This window comes from Oryctolagus cuniculus, chromosome 1 (genome assembly GCF_051225735.1).
Source record: "Oryctolagus cuniculus isolate XC-2025 breed Fujian yellow rabbit chromosome 1, ASM5122573v1, whole genome shotgun sequence".
In the NCBI taxonomy this organism is placed as follows: Eukaryota; Metazoa; Chordata; class Mammalia; order Lagomorpha; family Leporidae; genus Oryctolagus; species Oryctolagus cuniculus.
The window spans coordinates 201,399,113-201,425,489 of NC_142867.1; the positions used below are offsets into that span (position 1 = coordinate 201,399,113).

General features: G+C 52.5%; 1 protein-coding gene across 1 annotated transcript in view; it reads left to right on the forward strand.

The window, feature by feature from the left end:
• CCDC180 (coiled-coil domain containing 180) overlaps positions 1–26,377 on the forward strand; it is a 53,867-nt gene that overhangs the window by 23,995 nt on the left and 3,495 nt on the right. Inside the window, 16 exon segments of the mRNA XM_089318634.1 lie at positions 3,725–3,900; positions 5,254–5,434; positions 6,170–6,316; positions 9,534–9,678; positions 9,829–9,945; positions 11,165–11,263; positions 11,693–11,812; positions 13,150–13,322; positions 13,593–13,692; positions 13,695–13,840; positions 15,270–15,347; positions 18,100–18,166; positions 18,955–19,096; positions 20,670–20,830; positions 21,331–21,468; positions 21,949–22,060. Of these exon segments, the coding sequence (XP_089174760.1) occupies positions 3,725–3,900; positions 5,254–5,434; positions 6,170–6,316; positions 9,534–9,678; positions 9,829–9,945; positions 11,165–11,263; positions 11,693–11,812; positions 13,150–13,322; positions 13,593–13,692; positions 13,695–13,840; positions 15,270–15,347; positions 18,100–18,166; positions 18,955–19,096; positions 20,670–20,830; positions 21,331–21,468; positions 21,949–22,060 (2,102 nt within the window).

The following is a 26,377-nucleotide window of genomic DNA, read 5'->3' on the forward strand; positions in this document are numbered from 1 at the left end:
AAGCCAGGAGCCAGGAGCTTCTTCCAGGTCTCCCACACAGATGCAGGGGCCCAAGGACTTGCTCCATCTTCTGCTGCTTTCCAGGCCATAGCAGAGAGCTGGATGGGAAGTGGAGCAGCCAGGTCTCGAATTGACACCCATATGGGATGCCGGCACTGCAGGTGGTGGCTTTACCTGTTACACCACAGTGCCGGCCCCCCTTTTCTTTTTTAAAATAATTCTGCACATACAAATCATAGGAACAAGTATATCACGCATGGAATTTTGTACTGATCATGTGATACATTTGTTGCAGAAACTGATGAAGAATAGAGAAATGATCTGTAATCTTGCCACTAAGAATTTATCTCCCCTAACTCCTGAGTCTCCGGACCTTGTGTTAGAGTTTGGAGCAAACATGGGAATTTGCACTGGCTTTTGAAAGGCTTTTTTCTTGCCCTCCTGCACCTGCAGTGTGTAGGTAGGACCGATCAGCTGAAGATCACCCCGTCTGTCCAGCACCCAGGCTTACGCACAGACAGGAGGCAGAGGCAGGGAGCAGAAGGAGCAAACAGTCCCGCTTTTTGGCTCTTTCTCCTACGCCTCCTCAGCATCTCACCTGGAAAATGTCTGGACTCCAACACTATCTTTCCCCTTCATCTACCACAGACCCTCTCTGTCTTCCCCTTAGCTCCCAGGACAGACATCCGCCACGACCGCCATGAGAGCTGTTGGTTGCTGAGAGTGCTTAATCCCCTCCATGGCTGAGAGAGAGGTTCCCTGATCCACTCCGCCACACAGATGAGCACACAGATGCTCAGAGTTAGCCATTTGGCCAAGATCTCCAAGCCAGGAAGCAGCTAGCTCCAAGATAGGATATAGATCTTGCAAATCTTATACCAATCCCTATGCCATCTGGCTTGCCACCAACCAGGGGGACTGTTCTGTGTCCCACTGACTGCCTTTGCATGTTGAAGGATAGCATACCTATCAAATAGTGTAGCAATCCTAAGTGTACATACCTCCATGGATTTTCCAAAGCAAACACAGCTGTTACCCAGGACCTATAAGAAACAGCCATTACCAACCCTCCAGGAACCTACCTCATGGACCTGTGCCAAGGATAAATATTCTAACCTCTGTGTGAGGTTTGCTTGTTTTTGAACTTTACTTAAGTGAAGTTATGCAGAATTTACTCCTCTATGTCAGGTTTCTTTCTTGTGGTCGTAAGATTCGTGCATATTCTTGAATGTGACTAGAGTCCATTTTTACTTCTGTGTGGCATAATATATATAGTATATAATATATATATATAATGCATTTTAACATTCTACTGATGCACGTATGGGTCTTGTCCAGTTTGAGGCTTTACCAACAATGCTGCCCTGAAATTCTTGTACAGGTCTTTTGGTAAATGTAGGCATACATTTCTCTTTTAAGATTTATTTATTGACTTGAAAGGCAGGTGGCAGAGAGAGAGACTTAGGGGGAGAGACAGAGAGATCTTCCATCTACTGGTTCACTCCCCAAGTGACCATAACAACTGAGCCTGGGCCAGGCTGCCGCCAGGAAGCAAGCACTCCATCTGGGTCTCCCACATGGGTGGTATGAACTCAAACGCTGGAGCCATCATCCATTGCTTCCCAGGCACATCAGCAGGGAGCCGGATCAGAAGCAGAGTAGCCAGGACTCAAGCTGGCACCCCGACATAGGATGTGGGTGTCCCAAGCGTTGGCTTAACCTGCGGCATCACAGTGCCCACCCTGTCCGCATTGCTAAGAGTGGAAGAATGTATCACAGAGACCATGGATGTCCACCATGCATGGCCAGAAGATAGAACCGAAGAGTTTGCAAGTGCGGTTGTCACGGTTTCGTGGTTTACGGCAATGTGTGAGAGTTCCAGTCGCCTCACGTCCTCAGCAGCCGTTGACTGTGTCAGCGGTGTTTTAGCCCTTCTGGCGCAATTGTAGTGGCGCCTCATTGTGGTTTGAGTTTGCATCTTTCTGATAAGCAGTGATACTGTGCACCTTTTCATACACTTGATGTCCATTTGTTTATCGTATTGTAGCACACTGAATGAAATCTTTTTCCTATTTTCTTTCTGGTGGATTCTTTTTTTTTTCTTATTAATTCATGGGAATTACATGTGCCATATGCGGCTTTTGTCAGATAAATATATGGCAAGTGTTCCTTATTCTTTTGTGCTTGCTTTTCTTCCTCACTTTCATGGTATCTTTTGATCAATAGAAGTTCTTATTTTTAATAAGGTCTATTTTATCAGTTCTTTCAATAGGGTTTGTTTATTTTGTGCCCCCTCAGACATTTTTGCCTGCTCCAATGTCATGCAAATATTCACCAATGCTATGTCTTAGAAATGTTTTCAATTTCTGCATTTAGACCTAAAATACACTTGGAATTGATTTTTGCTATGGTGTGAGGTAGGATTCAGGATTCGTTTCTGCCTATGTGGAGACTCCGTTGACTTCAGACCGTTTACTGAGAAGATCTCCCTCCCTCACCGCTGTGGCACGCCTCCTTTACTCCTCCACACGCCACGTCCCTGCACAGTGGCCTCTCACTGCGTGGGCTGCTTGGTTGCTGCAGCTGTGTGCTGTCTCACTGCCTGGGAATGGAAGTCCTGCAACTGCAAACTTCTCCAAGATCGGCTTCTCTGTCCTCAGCCTGCTGTCGCTCTACGCAAATTCTGAAATCAGCTCGCTAGTTTCCATAATAATAAGGCATCAGCTAAGATAATTTTCTTGTTATTGCATTGAATCCATAGATCAATTTTGGAAGAACTGATGTGCTCACAATCCATGCCTAAAAGGACCATAAATGTTAAAAATGATGACACAATAAGTTGGGAAATATTTTCAACTCACATCAAAGCCAATGGGCCTCTCATTATGTAGAGTTCCTAGAAATTGATATTTTATGAAAAGAGCAGTTACCCTGTAGAGAGATGGACAAAAGACACTCAGTGGTCTTCAACGTGTGGAAATGTGCTCAGTCTTTGTCCTAAAATGGAAAAGTTTATTTTGGTGGGAAGCATTCGAAATCCATGCACTATTTGCCATGAGCTTCCTGAGGCCCCCTGCGCTTCAGCCTTTGATCAGGGCACTCTTCCTGTAGAAACACCTCTCCACGTGACCTCTGCACAAGGCTGCTCATTGCAGCCTTTCTTCTAAGAACCGAAGGTTGGAAACTGCCTGGAACCCCCCGAGCAGTGGTCTGCTTACATGAGTGACAGTCCACTCACACAGTGAAACTCGACAGAGCAGGGAAATCAAATGAGGGAGAAGGAGGGAAGCCCTGTCGGTCTCGGTACGGAATGTTCTCCCAGGGCCAACACTGTAGTGCAGCAGGTCAAAGCCTAAGCCTACAGCACTGGCATCCTGTATGGGCACCAGTTCAAGTCCTGGCTGCTCCACTTCCGATCCAGCTCCCTGCTAATGCTCCTAGGAAAGCCTCAGAGGATGGCTCAAGTCCTTGGGCCCCTGCACCTGTGTGGGAGACCTAGAAGAAACTCCTGGATCCCGGCTTCAGATTAGCTGAGCTCTGACTGTTATGACCGTTTGGGGAATGAACCAGTGGTTGGATAACCTCTCTCTCTCTCTCTCTCTCTCTCTCTCTCTCTCTGTAACTCTGTCTTTCAAATAAGTAAAATAAACCTTAGAAAGAAAAAGAATGATCTCCTACCAGTCAGATTGCTGACAGGGCTGACCCTTGCTGCTCTCTCCCACAGACTTCGAACCGGCTTCTTTGAGCACCTTGAGAAGTGGTTTGACCAATGCTCCCTCCAAGCCCAGGTCATGGTGGCCACCAAGATTGATGAGCTGGATTCAGAGCTGGAGCTGCGCCTGCACCTGCACCAGCCGAGAATCCAGCACATCGAAAAGGACATCCACAACGTCAGGGCAGGTACCGCCCCTGTCTGGGGAGCCCCGCCCCCCCTGAGGCCTCTCCCCCAGCGTCGGCCGCCCCTCCGTTCCGGGTTCATCAAGTGCCCCAGCATGTGTGTACCCCGTATGTCATCGTCACACCACTGGAGATGTGCATGAGGGTCTGCACCTCCCAGGCTTGCAGGGAAAAGTAGGGCTCAGGTCCTCATCTGATATTTTTTTTCATTTCTGTTTTTTTTTTTTTTTTAAGAGTGTTAAAGGCTGCATAGAAATCTGCCATCCCGTATTAGCTCTGGGAGTCCAGTTCTGCTCACATACCTGTGGGATACCACCCATGTGGGGCATGCTCTAGAGGCAAGCCCATGGCTCAGGGATCAGAACTTTCAAGCTCAACTTCTCTGGCTGTGTGACTCTGGGCAAGTCCCTTGACCTCTCTGATCCCTCCCTCACCTGCAGAAGCGAGTGTTGGAGGTGATATTAACCCTCCTGAAATGGTGTAGTGAGGAATCATGAAACCTGGCACAAGACACAGCTGCCAGAGGTGGTAGCCACGTTCCTTCCTCCCAGCATTCAGCCTACTGAAAAAGATGTGCCACTTCTCTGAGAGGCACCGTTAACAGAGGGGAGGGGCACACTCTCAGTGGGGCCCTCCAATGATCCTGGCTGGTTTTTCACTCGAATCACATTCCCAGCTCCGTCGGGGCCCTTTAGAGCTGGCAGAGGCCCCACGTGATCCCGTCCAAACCCCTATCTCGTGAAGCAATGAAAAAGCCGTGCGAGCAGACACCTGGCCTGAATCCCAGGTACACTGGTGCCTGGGGGCTGCCTTCCCGTCTGCCCCAGGCTGCCTGGTCGTTCAGTGTACCATGTGGAAACTGAGGCCGGAGAGCCGAGCTCCAGCACCGCACCCCTCACTCTGGGAGGAGCTGCAGCCATAGCACTTCCGCCCCTGCAGACACCACGGGTCCAGTAGGGTGTCTGGGACTCTGCTCACACCAAAGGACGCCCAGGCCTTGCCCCTCCTCCTCCGCCCTGGAAGCCGGTCGGCATCCGGGCTGCTGTGTTGTCCCCAGACCCTCTCCCCTGCGTCTGCGTGCTCCCCACCACTCCCCCACTCCTTGCTCCCTGCACTCCCCAGGGCTCTCCATCTCCCCACAGCTGCAGGCAGGGGCTCTACCAGCAGGGGGCGCCCCACGCACAGCTGGCAGAGCCTCCCAGGGGCCTCTCTCCGGTCAGAGCCCATTGGCAGCTGGCGCCGCAGGGCGAAAGCAGTGGAGGCAGAACCAGGAGCAGGAGCTGGCACTGAAGGGTGCCAGCTCCGGGCCGGCCCTCGGGGAGGACTGGGTGCCCAGCGCGCGCCGTCCTTTTCCAGCCGAGCTGTTGCTTCACCGAGAGCGGCTGAACCGCCACTGCGCCGGGATCATGGAGACGCTGAAGAAGGAGAATCTCATGTTCTTCCAGTTCCAAGAGGAGCAAAACACGCGGAGCAGAATCTTCCGCCGCAAGATCTATGACATGGAGTACATCTTCCTGAACGCCAACAGGAGCCAAAAGTGAGAGGCCAGCAGGGGTCCCTGCTGCTCGGTCTGGGAGCCCAGCCGGGCTGCGGCCTTCAGAGGTGCAGAGCACACTGCAGGAGCCTGTCGCTGAGTTCCCCTCTCCCCGAGAGCCAGGGCCAAACTGTGTGCCGGGGTGCGAGCAAGGTGGCCGGAAACGCCCACGCTGGGAGGGACCACCTCCCAGGGGAAACCGAGAGGGGCTTCCTGCGGGAGGCTGCATTTGAGATGAGTCCAGAGGCTGTGCCCTGTCCTGTGGTGGAGGAAGGCCAGGGACTGAGTTCTCCCATCAGAGAGGGGCAGAGCGAAGGGCCCAGGGAGACTGACTACTGGGGATGGGAGATGGAGGCCTCAGGTCCCAGCGGGGAGCATGGCAGGGTCTGGGCAGCCTCAGGCACACAAGGGGCTGCTGGGCACCGGGGTCTTGGTTGTAAACAGGGGCTTGCAGCGCAGTCTTCCCGGAGAGCACAGGGTGCAGCAGCCAAGTCACCGGGGTCGGAGAGAGCCCTGTGCAGGGGAGGAGGAGGGCCAGGAGCGGCTGGGCTTCTTTCACCGGTTTGGTGGCGAGGGGTCAGAGACAAGAGAGGGATGCCTTCTGACCCAGCGTCCTTTTAGGGTCCCTGTGCCACCTGGAGAGGCTGGGCGGTGGCTGGCCGCCCCACATGGCGCTGGAGCAGCGGCCCAGGCTGCCCGCCCAGGCCCCCCTCAGCACCTGCCCTCTCGCATCCCCAGGCTGGTCGCTCTCAGCAGCACCCTGCACCGGGAGCTGCTGAGCTACGTCGACGTCATCCAGGTGTCCCTGCGCAGCTTCCGGCAGTACCTGGAGGAGAACCTGGGCAAACTGCGCTGCACCAACATGGAGTTCATCAAGCACTGCAGGTGGGGGGGAGGCCCCCGGCCTCTGCCGGCCGCCGCGGTGTCTCTGTGGGGAGGTGAACTTGTTTCCCACTCCGTATGTTTCTTGCGGCAAACACACAGGGAACAGAATCCACCATCCTGAGGTGAACAGTCCGGTGGCATCAAACATGTTCTCATCGCCGTGCCCCCGTCACCACCATCAACCTCCAGAACTTTTTAATCTTCTCAAACTGAAACTCTGGATCGTTAAACACTAACTCCCCACCCCCTCCTACTCCCAGCCCCCGGCCACCTCCACTCTCTTTTCTCTCCCTGTGAATTTGGCCGCTCCAGGGACCTCCTGCAAATGGAACCCCCTGAGGGCCTGGTGTATGTCATTGGCCACACGGCGTCACAGCCTGTCCACACTGTCGCCTGAGCTTTGTTTCCTTCTAAAGGCTGAGTACCCTCCCATTGTGCGTACATCCGTTCCGTGTGTCCGTTCATACATCCGTGGGCATCTGGGCCACCTTCACCTTGTGGCCTTGTGAATGATGGCGCTAGGGGCACTGCGTACAAATGCGCGCTCAAGACCCTGCTTTCCAGTCTTCTGGGTGTAAACCAGGAAGCAGGGCTGCCGCATCACACAGTGAACGGATACAGAATTTTCTGAGGCCCCATCGGACTACTTTCCACAGCACTCGGTCCAGGGCACCTGCCTTCAGTGGTGCACCAGGGTTCCACCTTCTCTGCGTTCTCACCACCTCTTCTTATCCTCTTCTCTGCTCGGCGCCTTCCTGGCGGCTGTGAGACGGGAGCACACCGTGCTTTGCTGTGCGTTTCTCTGAGGATGTGTGGTGTGGAGCACCTTTCTGTGTGTTCTTGCCCAGTTCCCCACTCTTATTTCTCCCCTGCCTTCTTAACCCACTCTAAGTGATAAAGTATTCCTGGACCCAGTCTTTGACATATGTGAGGCTGCATTCTCTCTCTCTCTCTCTCTCTCTCTCTCGATTTATTTATTCATTTGAAAGAAAGAGTTACAGAGAGGCAGAGAGAGAGAGAGAGAGAGAGAGAATCTTCCATCTGCTGGTTCACTCCTCAGATGGCTGCAATGGCCAGAGCTGGGTAGATCCAAAGCCAGGATCCAGGAGCTTCTTCCGGGTCTCCCACTTGGATTCAGGGGCCCAAGGACTTGGGCCATCTTCTACTGCTTTTCCAGGCCATAGCAGAGAGCTGGATTAGAAGTGGAGCAGCCGGGACTCAAACCGGCACCCATATGGGATACCAGCACTGCAGACATCAGCTTTGCCCACTAAGCCACAGTGCCGGTCCCCTACATTCATTCTTTTTTTAAATGCTTGTATTATTTTTTCATTAACCACAAATCTTTTACTTACTATATAGCACACTCAAACACAGAAGTAAGGTGAATACTAGTCCCTGTTGGGGCGCTGGATTCTGTCCCAGTTGCTCCTCTTCCAGTCTAGCTCTCTGCTGTGGCCCGGGAAAGCATGGAGGATGGCCCAGGTGCTTGGGCCCTGCACCCGCATGGGAGACCAAGAGAAGCACCTGGCTCCTGGCTTCGAATCAGCACAGCACGCCGGCCATAGTGGCCATTTGAGGGGTGAACCAACGGAAAAAAGACCTTTCTCTCTGTCTCTCTTTCTCTCTCTCACTGCCTAACTCTGCCTGTCCAAAAAAAAAAAAAAAAAAAAAAAGTAAGGGAATAAAAAGTGGAATCCCTCCAAAATTATATTTTCTATGTAGTTTACTTACATAAGCAAAAAATTATCTAATTTTGAAGAGAAATGGAGTCTTGGTACATGTGGTGACCGGCGGCCCTGTCTCTACCCACAGATCATGGGAGCACCTTCCGTGTCAACATTTGCAAGGCCTGTGTTTGTTTTATTTATCATTGAAAATTTCCTGGAACCAGCATTGTGGCATAGTGGGTAAAGCTGCTGCCTGCAGTGCCAGCATCCCACATGGGCACCAGTTCAAGTCCCAAATGCTCTCTGATCCAGCTCCCTGATAATGGGCCTGGGAAAGCAGCGGAGGATGACCCAAGTGCTTGGGCCCCTGCACCCACATGGGAGACTCGGATGAAGCTCCTGGCTCCTGGCTTCAGCCTGGCAGAGCCCTGGCTGTTGCAGCCATTTAGGGAATGAACCAGTGGATGGAGGACCTCTCTCTCTCTCTCTCTCTCTGCCTCTCTGCCTCTCTGTAACTCTGCCTTTCAAATCAATAAATAAATCTTGAAAAAAAAAGTTCCCAATTGTAAAAATAGTATTTTTAAGAATATTGAGAAAGCAGCAAAAACTAGAATTCAAATTTTTTTTTTTTTTTTGACAGGCAGAGTGGACAGTGAGAGAGAGAGAGACAGAGAGAAAAGTCTTCCTTTGCCATTGGTTCACCCTCCAATGGCCGCCGCGGCCAGCGCACTGCGGCCGGCGCACCGCGCTGATCCAATGGCAGGAGCCAGGTACTTATCCTGGTCTCCCATGGGGTGCAGGGCCCAAGTACTTAGGCCATCCTCTACTGCACTCCCTGGCCACAGCAGAGAGCTGGCCTGGAAGAGGGGCAACCGGGACAGAATCCGGCACCCCGACCGGGACTAGAACCCGGTGATTTCTACTGGGCAGCTGGAGGGCACTGCCTACCCAGGACCGATGCAAATTCTTTGCTTGAGGTTTTCTGGATTACTCCAGAGAGCAGGAGTTCTGCGAGTGGGTGTGTCTGAAGGCCAGTGTGTGGTCAGGAGTTTCCAGGGGAAAGAGCACTTCCCTTCCTGCCACCTGGGACCTCAGCAGGTGAGTGTCCTGTTACCTGGTGGAGCTCACTTCCAACTCGGTCTCATTCTGAACGTGGCGTCCTCTGGGCCCAGCCCCGCGCTGTCCTCTCCCGGTGTACAATCGTCAAGGTGGAGACCCGGTCTCCAGGGGACATCCGTCGTCGACGCCCACTCACATCTCAGGGCACCTTCTAGTTGCCTTCCATCTGCAGACTCTGCAGAATTCCTATCTTTGCATAGTTCCAAGGACTCTGTCTTTCTTTTTAATTGTATCCAGCATCTTGCTTGCTTCAGGTTAGCCAATCTGACAGACTGGCAGAAAGGGGAGTTCCACCCGACTCGCTAATCCCTGCTTCCGCCCTTGGGCTGCCGGCAGCCTAGATGACACGTGTGTTAACCGCAGCCTCTGGGAGGGGCCGAAGGGGCAGGTTTGACTGGTGGCTCCCAGCTCTGCCCGATTGTTTGCAGATTGTTCTCAGAGGGAGGAAACTTCTCTTCTGAAGAAATCGACTTACTGTTTCATCGGCTGCAGAAGGAGGCTGCCCGCATAGAGTTTGTTGAAAGTCTAATTGTGATCAACATGGAGAAGATGGAGAGCGAGTATCTGGACCAGGTGAGGGAGCCCAGGACAGCCGGCCCCAGACAGTCCCCTCCTGGGGAGGGCCATGCCCTCATCCAACCATCAGCAGGGCCGCCCTCCTCCTCTTCAAAGGCCAAAACACCCAGGTGAAGTCCCTGCTTTCCTTCTTCTCTTTCGCCACAGGCCAATGATGTCATCAACAAGTTTGAAAGCAAATTCCATAACCTGTCTGTGGACCTTATTTTCGTGGAGAAAATCCAGCGGTTGATGATGAATCTGCAGGTGAACATCAAGTGCCAGGTAGGACGGAGTCCCTCTGCATCCGGACGGTCTTCCTCACACACTCCTGCACACCAGGCACGGCCCCAGCTCTGTCCCACGGGGCTTGTTCCTCACCAGGAAGACTAAATATCAGTAGCCACTGACAGTCACTGTGGTACTGCACAGTACACCGTGCTCTGTGCTAACTTCGATTACTAATGTCAGTCCTTATGGGGCCTGTTTGAGACAAGTACTGTTTCTGATCCCCCTTTGAGAGAGTCATTCAGTGGCTTGGCTTAGATAATGGTGGAGTCAGAATGTGAACTTGGGTCTGGTGGACACCAGAGATCATGGCTCCACCAGGAACAGGTATGGACACAACAAAGGAAGAGGACCCTGCAGGGAACACTTGGGCCTAGTGCAGAATTTAACCTAGGCTGGGCAGGCTTGAGGGAGACGCAGGAGGCTGGCAGGCAGAAGGGTAGGCGCAGGGCGTCCTGGAGCAGTGATGGGAAAACTGGACAGTGCCGGCAGCAGGGAGAATGAGCAGGTGCGGTGAGGCTGGAGGAAACCGTCCCAGCTCAAAGGCTGCATGTCCCAAGGATCCTGTGCTTTACAGTGGTTTCTCTTCTTTCTTTCTTTTTTAAATATTTATTTATTTGAAAGTCAGAGTTACAGAGGCTGAGAGAGAGAGAGAGAAAGAGAGAGAGGTTCTCCACCTGCTGGTTCACTCCCCAAATGGCCGCAATGGCTGGAGCTGTGCTGATCTGAGGCCAGGAGCTAGGAACTTCCTCTGGGTCTCCCACATGGGTGCAAGGACCCAAGGACTTGGGCCATCCTATACTGCTTTCCCAAGCCATAGCAGAGAGCAGGATCGGAAATGGAGCAGCTGGGACTCGAACCAACAACCATATGGATGCCGGCGCTGCAGGCAGCAGCTTTATCCACTATGCCACAGCACCGGCCCCTAATAGTTTCTACAGATCTGGTGTTGCACCCCTAGGGGAGGAACCTGTCCTCCCAACTCCCTTACCACACTCTGGGGTGCCAGTCTCATATAACCCTTACCTCTTTGATTGGGGGTAGGGGACATCTCTTTAATTTACCTTTATTTAGGTTCTAGTGAAACTGGGCATATTTTCCCTAATTTCATTTTTTCAGTGCTTAACCGATTTCTCATATAACATGTTTTTCTGAATAGTTTCCTGACCACAACACGTATTCTAGAAACAAAATTTCAAAACATCTGGTTTTCCAGGTGGCAAAATCCAATTCACAAACAGATAGATTAAATTACTGCCTGGAACAGCTGCAATGCAAGATAGACAGTTGTCGGGACTCCAAGGGAGACAAAACAGTAAGTGATTCCACATGGGAAGAGCTACGATGTGTGCTCCCGGGGTCTGGAACTTGAAATAAAATTACACGTGGGTGCAGGATCTCTCCAGCCCTTGGGGAGGCCTCGGAGCCTTCCTGCTCAATTTCCGTTTCACTAAATGCTGTCAGGAAAGGAAGAGAGGAGCTACCACCCCGATCTCCTCCCTGGCAGCTTGCAGAATCCCAGGGCAGGGGAGGGAGGCTGGGTCTGCTCCATGGATCTCACCACCTTCCAACATCCCCAGGCACCTAGGGAACACCTGTGTCCCCATTTAACAGGTGGGGAGACTGAGTCGAGTAAGTTTAAGGCCAGACTGTGCCATGATCCCCAGTCCCCAGCTGCAGCCAGACCTGCTCCTGTTCCCACACTTCTGGCACAACGCGGTATCTTCCTCCATGTTCTCACTAGGTGGTGACTACAGAAGACCTGCTTGGCTTTATCCAAACTTGGAAAGAAAAGGTGGGCCAGAGGATCAGGTACCTCAAGTGCAGCCCGGACACAGTGTCTGTGACGCACGTGGCCTTCACCGTAAGGAGCAGGATGGGGCTGTGGGGAAGAGTGGATGAGCTGTCATCTGGTCACCCAGGACCCACACACACACACACCCGGGGAACAAGGGGCCCCCAGGCCTTTGATGGACTTGGGCCCACTGGTATGCCATGGAAAGATCATGACATCTGAATTCAGATCCCAGTGGGCCACAGCTCTGCCTCAGTCTCTTGAGAGAACCTCTCACCTCCTCCACTCCCTCCTCTCCTCCATCAGGACCCTCTGCTCACCCCAGCCATGGGTTCTCAGCCCCTTCCTTCCCCTCCGCGCCTGCGAGCCTCCACCTGCTTCTCCCCACTCCACCCCTACCATAGTGTCCAAGCCCCCTACGTCTTGCCTACCTGGCCACCCACTCCTCCTATATCCCCTGTGGTCTGTCACTGAATGTAGCCAGGCCATGTAGAGGCAATCATCAGTCTGGCTGTGTCTCACCCCTGCCCTCAGGGTCAAGACCAAACCTTTGGCTGGACACACACTGCAGCCTCTGTGGTCTGTCTCCAGGGCCTCATCCTCCCTCCCTCACTGCCTAAACTTCACGTACCCTGCCTTGGGCCAGATCAGGGGCTCCTGGACCCCGTCGCCCCTCCCACTTTCCCAGCGGCTCACAGACCTCGGGGTGAGGTGACCCGTCAAGGGGCTGTGGGCCCTGAGGGGGCAGAGCCGGTCCCTCCCCTCGCCAGCTCCTGGGGGAGGCAGAAAGCAAAGGCTGCAGGAGGGGAGGAGGGCGACCCTAGAGGCTCTGCCACCAGCTCTGAGGGTCCAGCCTGGGTCCTGCCCTCCCAGGGCAGGCAGGAGGCAGGACTCAGAATAAAGCAGGGAGCAGCCGAACCAAGCACTCGCTGTGGGCCCCACTTCCAGCCTCTGTCTGAGGTCCCATGTGCCCACTCAGCCTCCCGCTGTTCCTCCCCCTCCTCCCATCCCCCAGGAGGGGCTAGGTTGCTCCTCCGTAGCACCGGGAACTGGGCCCGGTTCTGCCGAAGCACTTGTCTGCGGAAGGACGGGTTAAAGCTCTGCCTCCTCTGCCCAGACCGAACATTCTGTGAGGGCGCTGCTCCCAGCAGCCTCTCTGCCCCCTGACCCAGGACAGAGGCAGAGCCTATGGAGAGAGGCACCCAGGAAACCTCGCTAAAGACGTGGATGAATGAGCTGCCTCCAAGGGAGACAGGACCACTTCCATCCTATAGGGAAGATAGAGGCCGGGGGTGTGGGGTGTGTGTGGGTGGGGGGAGCAGCTTGCCTCCCTCCACGCCACTTAGACGAGGCAGTGATGGCACCTGAGCCAGCCTGGGGCCCCCCTTCCACCTGCTGGCCCGCAGGACACAGACATGACCAACGTGGAGGTGGACAGCGACGTCCAGATGTCTTCCGAAGCTCATGAAGAGGAGGCCAAGGTGGAAGGGGTCACCCCCGAGTCCTTCGCACAGCCCAGTCGCATGGGAAAGCCCATGATTGAGGACCCCGCCGTGGAGGTGGTCAAGAAGATCCTGCAGTGAGTGCCCAGCTGCCCGCCCGGGGCCGGCTTGAGGGTTCCCCCCAGCTGGGGTTCCCACGGGTGCCTACCCCTGGGAGCCTGGGGCCTCGGGCAGGGGACTTCGCCTGTCAGAGCCTTGGTTCCTCGTCAGAACTCCTGAGCTCACAGCTGGACCCCTGCACGTGCCATTGAAGACCAGCCTGGGTGCCACGCGGGGCCTGGCCTGCACTGCCCCAGGGCCACTTGTGGTTCCTGTGAAAACTCTCACACCCTTTCCTGCGCTTTCAGACTTTCCAGCATAAAATCTGCACACCAGTGCAACAAAGAACGGTCCCAGACAGGTAAAGGAGACAGCCTTCTATGTCTCAGGGCAGCTGGTGGTGGGAGCCAGTGGCACTATGTGGGCTGTCCTCACCTCCGGTCCTCTGTCTTTGTCCTGGGCACTCATCACCCAAAGGTTTGAAGCGACACAGGGGCAGGGGCGAGCACCCCATGAAGAAGGCCTTGTCCATCACCAGCACCACCTCGATAGGGAGGTAGGTAGGAACACTGGGCCGCCCACCATCTCCACCCCCTAGGCAAAGGCTGGAGACAGCCCCACTGTGCTCTCGGACTCTGACCCTGGACTGTCCTTCCTGTGCTACTGGCCAGGGACTCCAGCTCTGGTGCTGGCCTGAATCAGGTTTGAGCTCATCCTGCTGAGAACGCACCTGGGAGCTCACGGCTTGTCCATGGTGTTGGCAGGTGGATCCCAGACTTTCTACTTTCCCATGTGTGGTCATAGTCAGGAAAGGGACAGCTAGGGCCCTGGAGGGTAACATCAGAGAGCCGCAGGAGTCCAGGCCCTGGTGCCCTGGGCTTGCACTCTGCCTGCTGAGCCCTGATGGGGTCGTTAGCCTGGGGGCCCTGGTCTCCTATGGAGGTGGGTGACAGAAGCCACGTGCAGAGCTGACTCTTCAGCAAGCCTTGGTGACACTGTTCAGTGCTTTGGGGACGTGAGGGGAGTGCCTGCAGGTCTTGGGGACACTCATGCTGCGGCCCATGGGAAGAAACAAAGACCAATGAAATGGGAAGAGCCAGGGGCTGTTGTCCTCAGAGCTGGCTCAGCAGGGAGTGAGCCCCCTTGGAGGCCATGGCAGCGGAGGCTGGAGGGCAGGCAGAGGGGCAGGAAGCTTTGCAGTGGGAAGTGGGGAAGATTCCAGGTGTGTCCTGATGGAGGCTCTTGGCGTGGGGCAGCTGGAGCTGACCACTGAAAGCAGGACACCCAGTGGGACTTGGCTTGCTTTGCTTGGTGCTAAGTTGTGGATGAGGACGAAAGTCAAGGAAGTGGTCATTTACTCATCAGGGGCTGGTCACTGAGGCCTGTTTCTCCCGGAGATGCTGTTCAACTGGAGGCATCACCCTGACCTCCGGGAGCTGACCTGCAGCAGGCTGATTTCCTGCGAGAAGCAGGCAGGCTGTGGGTCAGAGTTCAGTCTTTTGTCAATGACCCAGCCATCATCAGTTTCTACATTCAGTTTCAGAGCTTAAAAAATGAAGTCCATGTCCCCAGGGCTGCCAGGTGAGAGATGGTAGCCAGTTCAACTGCAATTTCAGATCAATAACACCTATTTTTAGTACACATATGGCCTGAACATTGCCTGTACTAAAAATCACTTGTTGCTTGTATGAAATTCGGGTTTAACTAGGTACACTGCATTTTTATTTGCTGAATCTGGCAACTCTACCTGGACTCAAACGGTTTTCCTCTGGGTCCTCAGCCCTGGGAAGGGAGGGCACCCCTCTGCCCCGGCCCTCTCTTGGTGCCCTTGCTAGGGGTTTCATGGTGAAGGCTTCACCCATGCGTGATGAGGCTCTGCCCCAGAAATGGGAGTCAGGGGGCCCTAAGGGCAGGCTCCTACAGGTAGGGACGCACTTGGCATCTGTGCCCAGCCTGCAGAGCAGTGATGCATCCTTGTCCCACAGCATCACCCGGCACTCCAAGCCCAACAAAATGGACAAGAAGTACCAGATACTGGGAGACAAGCCTCCGCCTCTGGCCGAGTAAGTGACACTGTGCGTCCCCGGGCAGGCACATCTGACGGGCTGCGGGGAGGGGAAGGGATGGGGCGACAGGGCAGAGAGAGGTGGGAAAGGACCGCTAAGGGTCAGGGGCAGCTTGTCCGAGCCTGGTTCACCTAAATGTGTTGAGGCATTTTCACCAAAACCTCACACTTTCCAAGCTAACCCTTTCATGGTGGCAGCTGGTTTTGTCACTTGGAGAAGGTCACGTAAACGGACTCATGTTGTGTGTGGCCTTCTCAGAGTGGCTTTGCGCACTCTGCCTGGGGCCCCTGAGGCCCATCCATGCTGTCGCACGTTTCAGTAGTCCAAGATTCCTCCGGGTGACTGAACAATGACCCGGGGTGTAAATGCCCATTGCTTTTTTAGTGACTTTTTTCTTTTAAAAAAGAAATCATAGGCTAAGCAGAAAAAAATATATTATTAAGTCTGCAAAGGGAGAGACTTCACTGGCATAGCACAGTGGTTAATTGCTCAGAAAATAGACTCAGACCAATCCTATTTGTATCCCCACACTGGGACCCTCGCCAACTCTGTCTTCCGATCTGTGTAGTGGGTGGAAGAAAACCCTCTTCAAGCCATAAGAAGAGCCAGAGAGTTCCCCTGGCTCCCTTCAGTGATGCTAGATACCTGGGAAGCACTGGCAGGAATCTTGAATTATGGGAGATTTGAAAAAATACTAAGTGTGTGTGTGTGGGGGGTGGTGACACTAGATTGCCTCCAGCCCTAGCCAGTGGCTAAGGAGACATTGAGAATTCAGGAGGCGTGAGGGGAGAATGTGAAGACCCCATGCCTGGAGGAGGAGCTGCAGCTGTGGCTGGACACGTGAGGGACACCCTCAGCCTTGCCGCCTGTGTGGACAGGACCCGGGAGTGAGTCCATCCCAAATTTCACCCCAGATTAACCAGTACGGAAGGTGCCAGTGTAGACAGAGGGTAAGAAGCAAGGTCTGGTGAAGACCAATGAACCTAGGCTTTCTTGCCACTCTGTGGATCTCTCCCAAGGAAACTGTCCCGCTGCGAGGAAAACCCTTCTTGCCCGTGGATGTTCCGGGCAACACTTCATGTGTCCCTGGGAAACGGGAAAAACCATGAAGTCCCCCGTGAGAGGACTGTGCACCGTGGTACATACACACTCGAGGTGTTCCACAGCCGTTGAAAATGAAGTCGCGGCACGGGGGAGCAATTGCAGATGAGCAAGTGAGCAGAGTGTGGCATGCAAGGACACACAAACCTGATGATGACTCGTGTGAGCATGAGCAGGAGGGAATGCTACGAGCATCTGCTTTTCCTTCATCTTGCAATGTGTTTCTGATTTTCTTTAAGTGCAGTGAATGAATTTAAAACGAAAGCTCAAGAGATCTGTGACCATGTATCTCAGAAATGGGCAAGCGATGAAGTGTGTGTGCAACACGCAGTGCAGCAGTTTTGTACAGATTGGGAGAATGCGGTATCCCTGGCAGGCAGTTCCAATGCACCTGTGCTTTATCTCGCTCTTGCTTTCAGTTCACCTAACTGCATGGGGGCGTCCAGTGGGGCTGTGGAAATTTGCCTGATAAATTCCCTGGTGTGTGCACTACGGGCCTAAAAGCCAAAGTTGACAGGAGGCTCACATGAAATCCTGTTCGTTTGACTATTCATAAGTAATAATTCATTGTTTCAACCATACTGGGGCACTGACAGTGCAGATGCTGCCTTGGGACTGGGGATCCCACAATGAGCACACATACACACACAGTCTATGTCCTGTTGGCTAAAGTAAACTCGGGGGTGGCCGTTTGGGGCTGTGCCCAAGTTGCCTGCATCCCAAGTCAGATTTCTGGGTAGAGTCCTGGTCCCTCTGCTTCAGATACAGCTTCCCGCTGACACACACTCTGAGGGGCAGCAGGTGATGACTTGAGTACTGGGGTTCCTGCCACCCACATGGGAGACCTAGACTGAGTTCTGGCTCCTGGCTTTGGCCTGGCCCCACTCTGGCTGCTGTGGGTATTTGAGGAGTGAACCTGTGGGTGAAAAGTTTCTCTCTACGCTCTGCCTTTCAAATAAAATGAAGATAAGTAACTTTTTAAAAAGGTAAGCTGAGGCATGTTAAAACTTTCATGAGTTTATTTGAACAGTGATTTATGAATCAGGCAGCACCAGACCTTAAGTCGGTCAGGGCTCCACCCAGGGGGCACCTGGGAAACTTAAAAGCTGTGCACAGAAGCAGGACAAAGAATCCATTGGATTAGACAGTGCCTAGTTGGAGGTCAGTCGCTATTTCTGATTGGCAACACTTAAGCTGCCTCTTCCTACACTGTGGCCAGTTTACTTACATCATCGGCACTCCAAGCACTGGGGTGGTTTCAGTCCAATGGCCTGCCAGCTCCTGCTTCAGACACCTGCTGGGCTTTACAACCTGCGGGGAGAGATGGAAGTCCATCAGCCAGTCCCAAGAATCAATCTTGAATCCACCAGATTAGAGTGCTGTAGGGTGGGGGAATGCAGAGGGCATTGGAACCATTGGCACTGAGTTGGGATCTAAGAGCAAGAAGAAGCAATGAAAGGGGTAGGGGTGGGGCACCTGCTTTATCTGGAGAGGAACTGAGGTGTGCAAAGGTCCTGGGGGCAGTCGTGAGTAACTACAAGGAGTGAAAATCCAAAACAGAACACTTGGGACGTGTATCCATTTGCTTTAGTCCGCGTTGCTGTGTCTTGATGGAGCCCCTTAGGGATCTGCCTTGTATGTGTTGCAGGGACTTTAAAGGGATCATCTTGACTCTCCTCTGGGAAAGCAACGAGCACCTGCTGACTATCATGGAGGTGAGGGTCACTGCCCATGGGCCTGTGCTCCCCCGGGAAACCTGTCCCCATTTGCCTCTGCGTTCTGTGGTCTGCTGATCAAGGCCACTCGGGAACATGAGGAAAAGATTCTCCCTCTCTCTCTCTCTCTCTCTCTCTCTCTCACACACACACACACATACACACAGTCCCAGCTTCTGTCACCTCTTAGAATGCTTTTTCTCCTAGAAGCTGGCCTTCATTCAGGGCAGCATTCACTTAATCACTCACAAAACATTTCTTGGATCACCCACTGCATGGCAGGTATTGGGGGTGCCAAGAGGAGCAAGTCCCGCCTCTGTCCGCAAGGTGCCCAGTGGGAAGAGTTCAGGGGAACACTTCAGGCTGTACAGCAGGGCCCTGCCCAGCACACCACATACAGTGGTGCTGGTGCCTTCTCCTGTCGCCTGTCCGCTGCAGCTCGTTCATCTTAGTGACCCACAGCCTGTCCCCAGCTTGGTGCTTCACATAAGCTCCCAACCGAGTTGAGATTGCAGGGGCTTTGACCTTGAAAGAACGAATAGGATTTTGCCATTCGCTCACTCAAGAAATAAGGAGGGCTGGCTGTGGCCTTGGGTCCCGCCAGGGGTGCCCTGGGTAAGATGCAGGTGACAAGGGCAGGTGGGGAGGAGGAGCTTATCCACCGTAGGGAGTGACACGAGTAAACGCTAGGCGGCGTGGAGATGAGCGTAGGCTGGCGGGTCCCAGGGACGAGGCCCCGAGCCCCGTGAGGACCTCCTCCCTGCCTTGTGGGCCATCCTGCCTGGCAGGAGTTTTACAGAAAGGAGAAGCGCGCGTTCACCAGGCCTGACTGCGTGTTTGAGAACTTCGACCAGTGCGCCGAGAACATCAACAGGAAGATCCTGGAGTACCAGAGCCAGACGGATGAGTACCACAACTCCTGCCTTGTGGGTGGGTGCGGGAGGCAGGCGGGACACAGTGTGGGGGGCTAGCATGGAGCCAGTGTTGGGCTTGGCCTTGGCTGGGTGGCCCAGCTCCTGCCCTCCTGACCCAGCACAGGTCACTGGGGAGCCCGATGAGCCTCTTCGTGAACGGCAGCTTCTTAGAATTGGGTGGAAACCATGACCCTTTAGGTCTTTGACCTGTTCTGTGCTGGTTTGCACAGGGGTTGGGGATAGGCAGCAAAACACAGTTCACTGGAAGGACTGAATCCCCGGGCTCTGCAGTATAGTGGGGCGACTGCAGTTCGCAGCAGCCTCCTATGTTCTGTGTGAAGAACCGAGAGAGAGGAGTGGAGGCCCCGCATAGCAACGATGAGGAGTTTGAAATGCTGATTTCCCTGGTTTGAGTAGTGTATTGAAATAGACCCCAAAATACATACACGTAACTGACACATGTACAATTACTACATGCTATTTAAAGAAGAGAAAATGCACAAAAGCTCACTTTTCTTGGGAAATCGGTGATTTGTGCCACTACGTGTTTTGTTGCATCCACAGATATTGTAGACAGCGCTGCTGAGGTATGTGCATGCAACACCTGGTGTGGCTTTGGGTTTACTCACAGAGCTGTGCAGTCATTGTTGTAGAAATCCCAGAAACCTGGGTCCGCTGTTGCAGACATTTAAAGAGTAGATAGAAGATCTCAATCTCTCTCTTTCCTTCTCTCTGTCCCTCAGCCCTTAAAAAAAAAGATTTATTTATTTGAAAGGCAGAGTTACACAAAGCAGAGAGAGAGAGAGGGAGGGAGAGAGAGAGATCTTCCATCCACTGGTTCACTCCCCAAATGGCCACAATGGCCAGAGCTGCGACAATCTGAAGCCAGGAGCTTCTTCCAGGTCGCCCATGTAGGTGCAGGGGCGCAAAGACTTGGACCATCCTCTACTGCTTTCCCTGGCCATAGCAGAGAGCTGGATCTGAAGTGGAGCAGCCGGGACTTGAATTGACATTGCAGGTGGAGGCTTTACCTGATATACCATAGCGCCAGCCCCGTAAATAAATCTTTAAAAGCTTATTCAATTGTACGACATGAATAATTAAAAGGGAAAATTAAGAGTTGAGAATGTAAAACCATGAATGACTTTACTACCAGGTTATATGTAGCTGGAGTTGGAATTGATGAACTAGTAGGTAGAGCCAAAGAAAATATCCACAATGCAACAGACAGACAAAAAAGCTGAAAATGTGGGAGAGAGGTGAAGAGATGTGGGTGAAAGCGTAGGTCCAGCAGAGGGAAAGGAGAAGATTAAACAGTGTCAAGGCTTGAAATGATAATGTGTGAGAAGTTGCCAGAGCTGCTGGGAGACACGGGGAGCTGGGGAGTCGGTAAGCCCTTTGAACCTGTTTAACCCAGCATTGTCTATGCTGGTTTGACCACAGGATCTCCGTAGATGGAACAGTTGTGACCTCATTAGTGCCAAGGTTCTCCCCTTGGGAGACTGCTTAGGCCTCCGTCGGAGAGATCACCTTAGCAATTGTTTCTGCTTGTCCCTTTCCCCGACCCTCTTCCCCGCCAATCCCTGCAGAGTTAAGAGTGCAATTGAAGAGATTTGAGGAGCTGCTGCCTCAGGTGTGTTGGCTGGTGATGGAGAATTTCAAGGAGCAGCACTGGCAAAAGTTTTGCAAGTCCATAAATGAGCTCCAGGTCAAGTTCAAGGAGCAGCAGAAGCAGCTGGAGAAAAGGAAGGTGAGGGCCTGAGGTCCAGGCCTTTCTCTCCCAGACAAAGGGTTTTGGAAGTTCACGAATGGAGGCAGGCCATGGGCAGGGGCAGGACCAAGGGGAGGAGATGAGCCAGGTCGGGGCTGAGGGAACTGAGGCATTGGCAAAAGAAGCATTGAGCCCACAACCCCTTTGGAGAAGGTACTTAGTAAACTCTTTGGAGGGTGCAGTGGGTGGATCTTCTGGGGTTTGGTGGTCATTGAGACCCACAGTGATGTCACTAGTGGACTTGTACCTGTGGGACGTGGCTGCTGCTACTGTCACTGGCTAAAGCCCCGCCTGTGCAGGGCAGGTGCTCAGCTCACCCTCCACCACCCTTGGAGTCTGCTCCAGCCCCGCCCCTCACATCCCCAGGTCAGAGGACCCATCAGGCTGGCTGCGGCCATAGTTGACAGAAGACGTAGGCCAATGATATTTTTTGGTCCTGACTTCAATTCCCCGCTGCATTCTTGATCGTTTGCTCAAAGGATGAAAATGCCCAGAAGCTCCATCCAAACCTTGGACACCCCACGCTGTTCCAAGAAATGGAGTTTCTGCACATGATAGAAAAGAAACGGCAGGATGAGCTGGACTTCGCCATTAGGATGACGAGGGAGAGGCTCGAGGTGAGTACTGCTGGGGTCACAGTGCCCTCCAGGAAGATGGCCCCTGTGGACAGCAGCCAGCAGTGCCCAGAGCACCCCTCGATTGGCACCTGGGCTAATCTGTGGACATGGGTGGGTTTGGAGGGCAAATCGCCATCACCAAGTGCTTTACCTTACAGTTTTTAGATTCTTAAATTAATTACAACATTACTGACAAGCGCTTCTTTCGTGATTTGCATCTAGTTTTATTTCATTTTTGGTGATTTATCTCTGTGTGTCCTTGGCCATTTCTGAATCATTTCTTATCCTTAAGCAAAATTATCCCATAGGAGAGACCTACTGGCTGAGGCCCAGATGCCAGTTCACGGGGACACACTTGAAACAGTGACGTTGGCCTTGGCTCCCCAAAATCCTCCCTGCAGAGTCTGCCAGCCCCTCCCTGGGCTAGCCATGGAGGGAGATCCTCTCCCTGCCGCGCTGAGCTCGCCCCGTTTCTGCCAGGACTGCGCCCGGAAGTGCAGCCGCATTTTCATAACCAGCTTGGCCAACTTCACAGAGAAGTTCCTGCTGCAGTTGGATGAAGTGATCACCATGGACGACATCCAGGTTGCAAGTAAGGGGCGCCACCCGGCCGCCGGCCCTGGCCCTGGGGGGTGCTGCGGGAGGTCTTAGGGGTGGGGGTGGGTGGTCTGCTGTCTCCCAGCTCTAACAGCACGAAAGCAGGGTCTCCACTGAGGAACCGATTAATTTTTGTTTGTTTTCATTACAAATAATTCATTAAAAAGGGAAATATCAGATGAATCAAAGGTTAAATACTTATTAGGGTTAGGAAATATTTACTATTAAGATTCCACTTTCCTGCTAATGTAGACCCTGGGAAGCAGCGGTGATGTTGCAAGTAATTGGGTTCCTGCCACCCGTGTGGGAGACTGGTTCCCGGGGGGCCTTTGGGGAGTGAATCAGCAGATGAGAGTTCCACTTGTTGGCTCTTGCTCGCTCGCTCGCTCGCTCGCTCTCTCCCTGTCTCTTTGCCTATCAAATAAATACATTTAAAAAGAGAGAAAGAGCAAACGCGTGCTTTTCAGAACAGCAGTAGCTCACGCAGCCAGTAACTGTGAAAGCCGCCCAACCTCACTGGTGATGAAACTGTAAATGTAGGTTGTCACTGGGATACCGTGTCTGACAGACAGCTCGGCAGAGCAGTTCTGTGTGTGGCAGCCAGCCCTGGTGAGAGTGTCAGGAAGGAGAGTCAGCCCAGAGACCCCTAGTGGCGTGTACATCAGTCGCGCTCTGGGGAAGAACTGTGTGTCAGACACCTCGTCAGTACAGCCTTTTTTTTCCCCCATGTTGGATCATTCTCTCCTTTTTAATTCTATCTATTGTTTTTAGCAGACATTTGGTCTTATTTATGTGATCCCTTTGACACTTATTCCTGTCTTTATGATCAGCTATACACAAAAAAAGATGACTTTAACTAGTAAGATGGCATTAGTACCTGTCAACTTAATGGGATTTGGAGCCCCATGGCAAGTTTTTAGCTTTACCCTTAGGGGTAAGTTCATGGGAACATATGCCGAACTGTACATCTCCTCCCTCTCATTCTCACTCTTATTTTTTACAGGGATCAATTTTCAGTTGGATTTAAACACCTAAGAATAATCTGTGTTAAGTAAAGAGTTCAACCAATGGTATTAAGTAGAAAAAGAAAAAACTAAAAAGAATAAAATAAGCTGTTCCTCAGCAGTCAAGACAAGGGCTGATCAAGTCATTGTTTCTCATAGTGTCAATTTCACTTCCTCAGGTTTCCTTTTGGGTGCTCAGTTAGTTGTCACAGATCAGGGAGAACATATATTTGTTCCTTTGGGACTGGCTTATTTCACTCAGCATGATGTGTTCCAGATTCCTCCATTTTGTTGCAAATGACCGGATTTTCATTTTTTTTTTACGCTGTGCAGTATTCCATAGAGTACATATCCCAGAATTTCTTTATCCAGTCTTCCATTGATGGGCATTTAGGTTGATTCCATGTCTTAGCTATTGTGAATTGAGCTGCAGTAAACATGTAGGTGCAGATAGCTCTTTTATTTGCCAATTTAATTTCCTTTGGGCAAATTCCGAGGATTTCTGAGGTATCTCCAAACTGTCTTCCATAGTGGCTTTACCAATTTGCATTCCCACCAACAGTGGATTAAGGTACCTTTTTCCCCACATCCTTGACAGTATCTGTTGTTAGTTGATTTCTGTATGTAAGCCATTCTAACTGGGGTAAGGTCAAACCTCATTGTGGTTTTGATTTGCATTTCCCGGACGGCTAGTGATCCTGAACATTTTTTCATGTGTCTATTAGCTATTTGGATTTCCTCTTTTGAAAAATATCTGTTTAGGTCCTTGGCTCATCTCTTAACTGGGTTGTTTATTTTCTTGTTGTGGAGTTTCTTGATCTCTTTGTAGATTCTGGTTATTAATCCTTTATCAGTTGCATGGTTTGCAAATAATTTCTCCCATTCTGTCAGTTGCCTCTTCACTTTCCTGACTATTTATTTTGCCATACAGAAACTTCTCAATTTGAGGTAATCCCAGTTGTTAATTTTGGCTTTGGCTGCTTGTACCTCTGGGGTCTTTTCCAAGAAGTCTTTGCCTATGCCAATGTCTTGCAGGGTTTCTCCAATGTTCTCTAATAATTTGATGGTGTCGGGTCATAGATTTAGATCTTTAATCCATGTTGAGTGGATTTTTGTGTAAGGTGTAAGGTAGGGGTCTTCTTCATACTTCTGAATGTGGAAATCCAGTTTTCCCAGCACCATTTGTTGAATAGACTGTCCTTGCTCCGGGAATTGGTTTTAGCTCCTTGATCATATATAGACCTAGCAGTTCTAATCCCAGGAATTTATCTGCCAGAAATACCTGCGCACTTTTCCAAAGATAGACGTTCAAGAATACTCATCACGGCATTGTTCAAAACAGCAAGGAATTGGAGGCAATGCTAGCGTCCATGTGTAGAGGCCTGGATATGTCGATGTTGGGGCGCCGCTGTGCTGTTAGGGTGCAGGTGGCAGGTCTGTGTGCGCCCACCAGGAAGACAGAGGAGGCGTGTCGTGTGAAAAGACAAATCGGCACTCAGGATGTGCCTACGATCCCATGCTTTCCCACACGCGAGATCAGGTGAGCAGCCTACCAGCTAAGACGCAGCTGGAAGGTCCACATCCTGTACTGGAGTGCCTGGGGTGGAGTCCCAGCTCCACTCCCAGTGCCCCTTCCTGCCTGCTCATGCGCATCCTGGGAGGCAGCTGTGGTGGCTCAACCACCTGGGTCCCTACCACCCATGTGGGAAAACCTGGATTGAGTGCCAGGCTCTGGTTCCAGCCTCACCCAGCCCCGGCTGTTGCAGGTATCTGGGGAGTGAACCAGTAGAGGGAAACTCTCTCTCTCTCAGTCTCTCTCTGCCTCTCAGATAAATAAAAATGCATTAAAACCTGCATACCTGATGTCAGCATGCACACTCACACACGTTTAAGTGAACCTGTGTGGCAGAGAGCAAACGAGACAGCATGAGCCTCACTGGGCAAGGAGCTGCAGATACTGCCCTCTGCTGGCTGGGATGAGCAGGGGAGTTTAAAATGTTATTTTCCACCATTAGGTAATATTTAAAACACTTTGTCATAACTATACAAATACTGCGGTCATATATCCAGGGTTATCCATCCACAAAGAATTGAAATCGATTATTTTTAGTTTTGAACGTTTTATTACTAAGACAGTCAATGTTCATTACTGTGCAATAAGCAATTCACTGTGGACCAGGAAGCAAGGCAGGCGCACAGTCCGCCACGCTGAAAGCCAGGTGGTCTGCCCCTGCGGCTGGGCATGGCCGGCGTGGCGAGCAGCGTGGCAGAGCGTGGACAGAGCATGGGCCAGGCACTTTGGGGTCCGTTTCCCTCAGGCACCGTGACTCACTATGCACCGTCATTTACAGCGGCCACTTTGGGATTTCAGCCCCTCTCCTTGCTCTGCAGTCTGTGGTCTCTGGGTCAGAAACCTGTGTGCACTTTTAAGGCGTGGGCCACTTCCTGGTGCTGGAGAGGCCATTGTCAAGGGTGGGCCTTGCCTGGGAAAGCAGGACCTGCAGACCTGGGGGCTGACGCCTGAGGGAACCACAGGAGAGGCGGCAGCAGAGGCAGCTGCAGTGCCTAGCAGGGAGCCCCTGAGCCGGGAAGACCCTGCACCGGGCGCTTGCAGGCCTCTGCCCGCTCTGTAACTGAGCACCTGCTTTCCATTTAACAGGTGAATCTCTTCCTAAAATGTTGGCTTATTTATTTTCATTGTCTTGAAAGGCAGAGCGATGGGGTTGACAGATCTGCATCTGCTGGTTCACTCTACAAATAGGCTAAAGCCAAGAGCCCAGAACTCCATTAGGGTCCCCCGTGTGGGTAGCAGGGCGCAAGTACTTGAGCCACCATCTGGGTGCATGAGCAGGAAGCTGGATCCCAAGCAGAGGAGCCAGGACTCCAACCAAGCACTCCACTATGGGCTGCAGACATTTCAAGAGGCAGCTCTAACCGGCTGTGCCACAACACCCACCCCTGTAACTCAGCTTCTGAGCCAAGCCAGCCGGCCCTGCGTGCAGGTCAGGGCCACTCCTGCCTGCTGCCTTTCACTCTGTACAGAGCCACCGTCTCCCTGATCAAAAACACCTCGAACCTGTTAGTTCCAGGGGAAGTTCTTAGCCCAGGCATCAGCATAAGCATGAGGGGTCTCCTGGAAGCTGCAGAGAGGTCGGGCTTCAAGCTCAGGGACTCGGAGCTGGGATCCCTCCAGCAATGCCCCTGGTCCCAGCCACCAGCCAAGCTGCATATGTGGGGCAGTCAGTGTCTCTGTCTGTGGAAGGGAGGAGGGAGCAAGCCCTCATTCTCGGAAATACAACTGGAGGGGG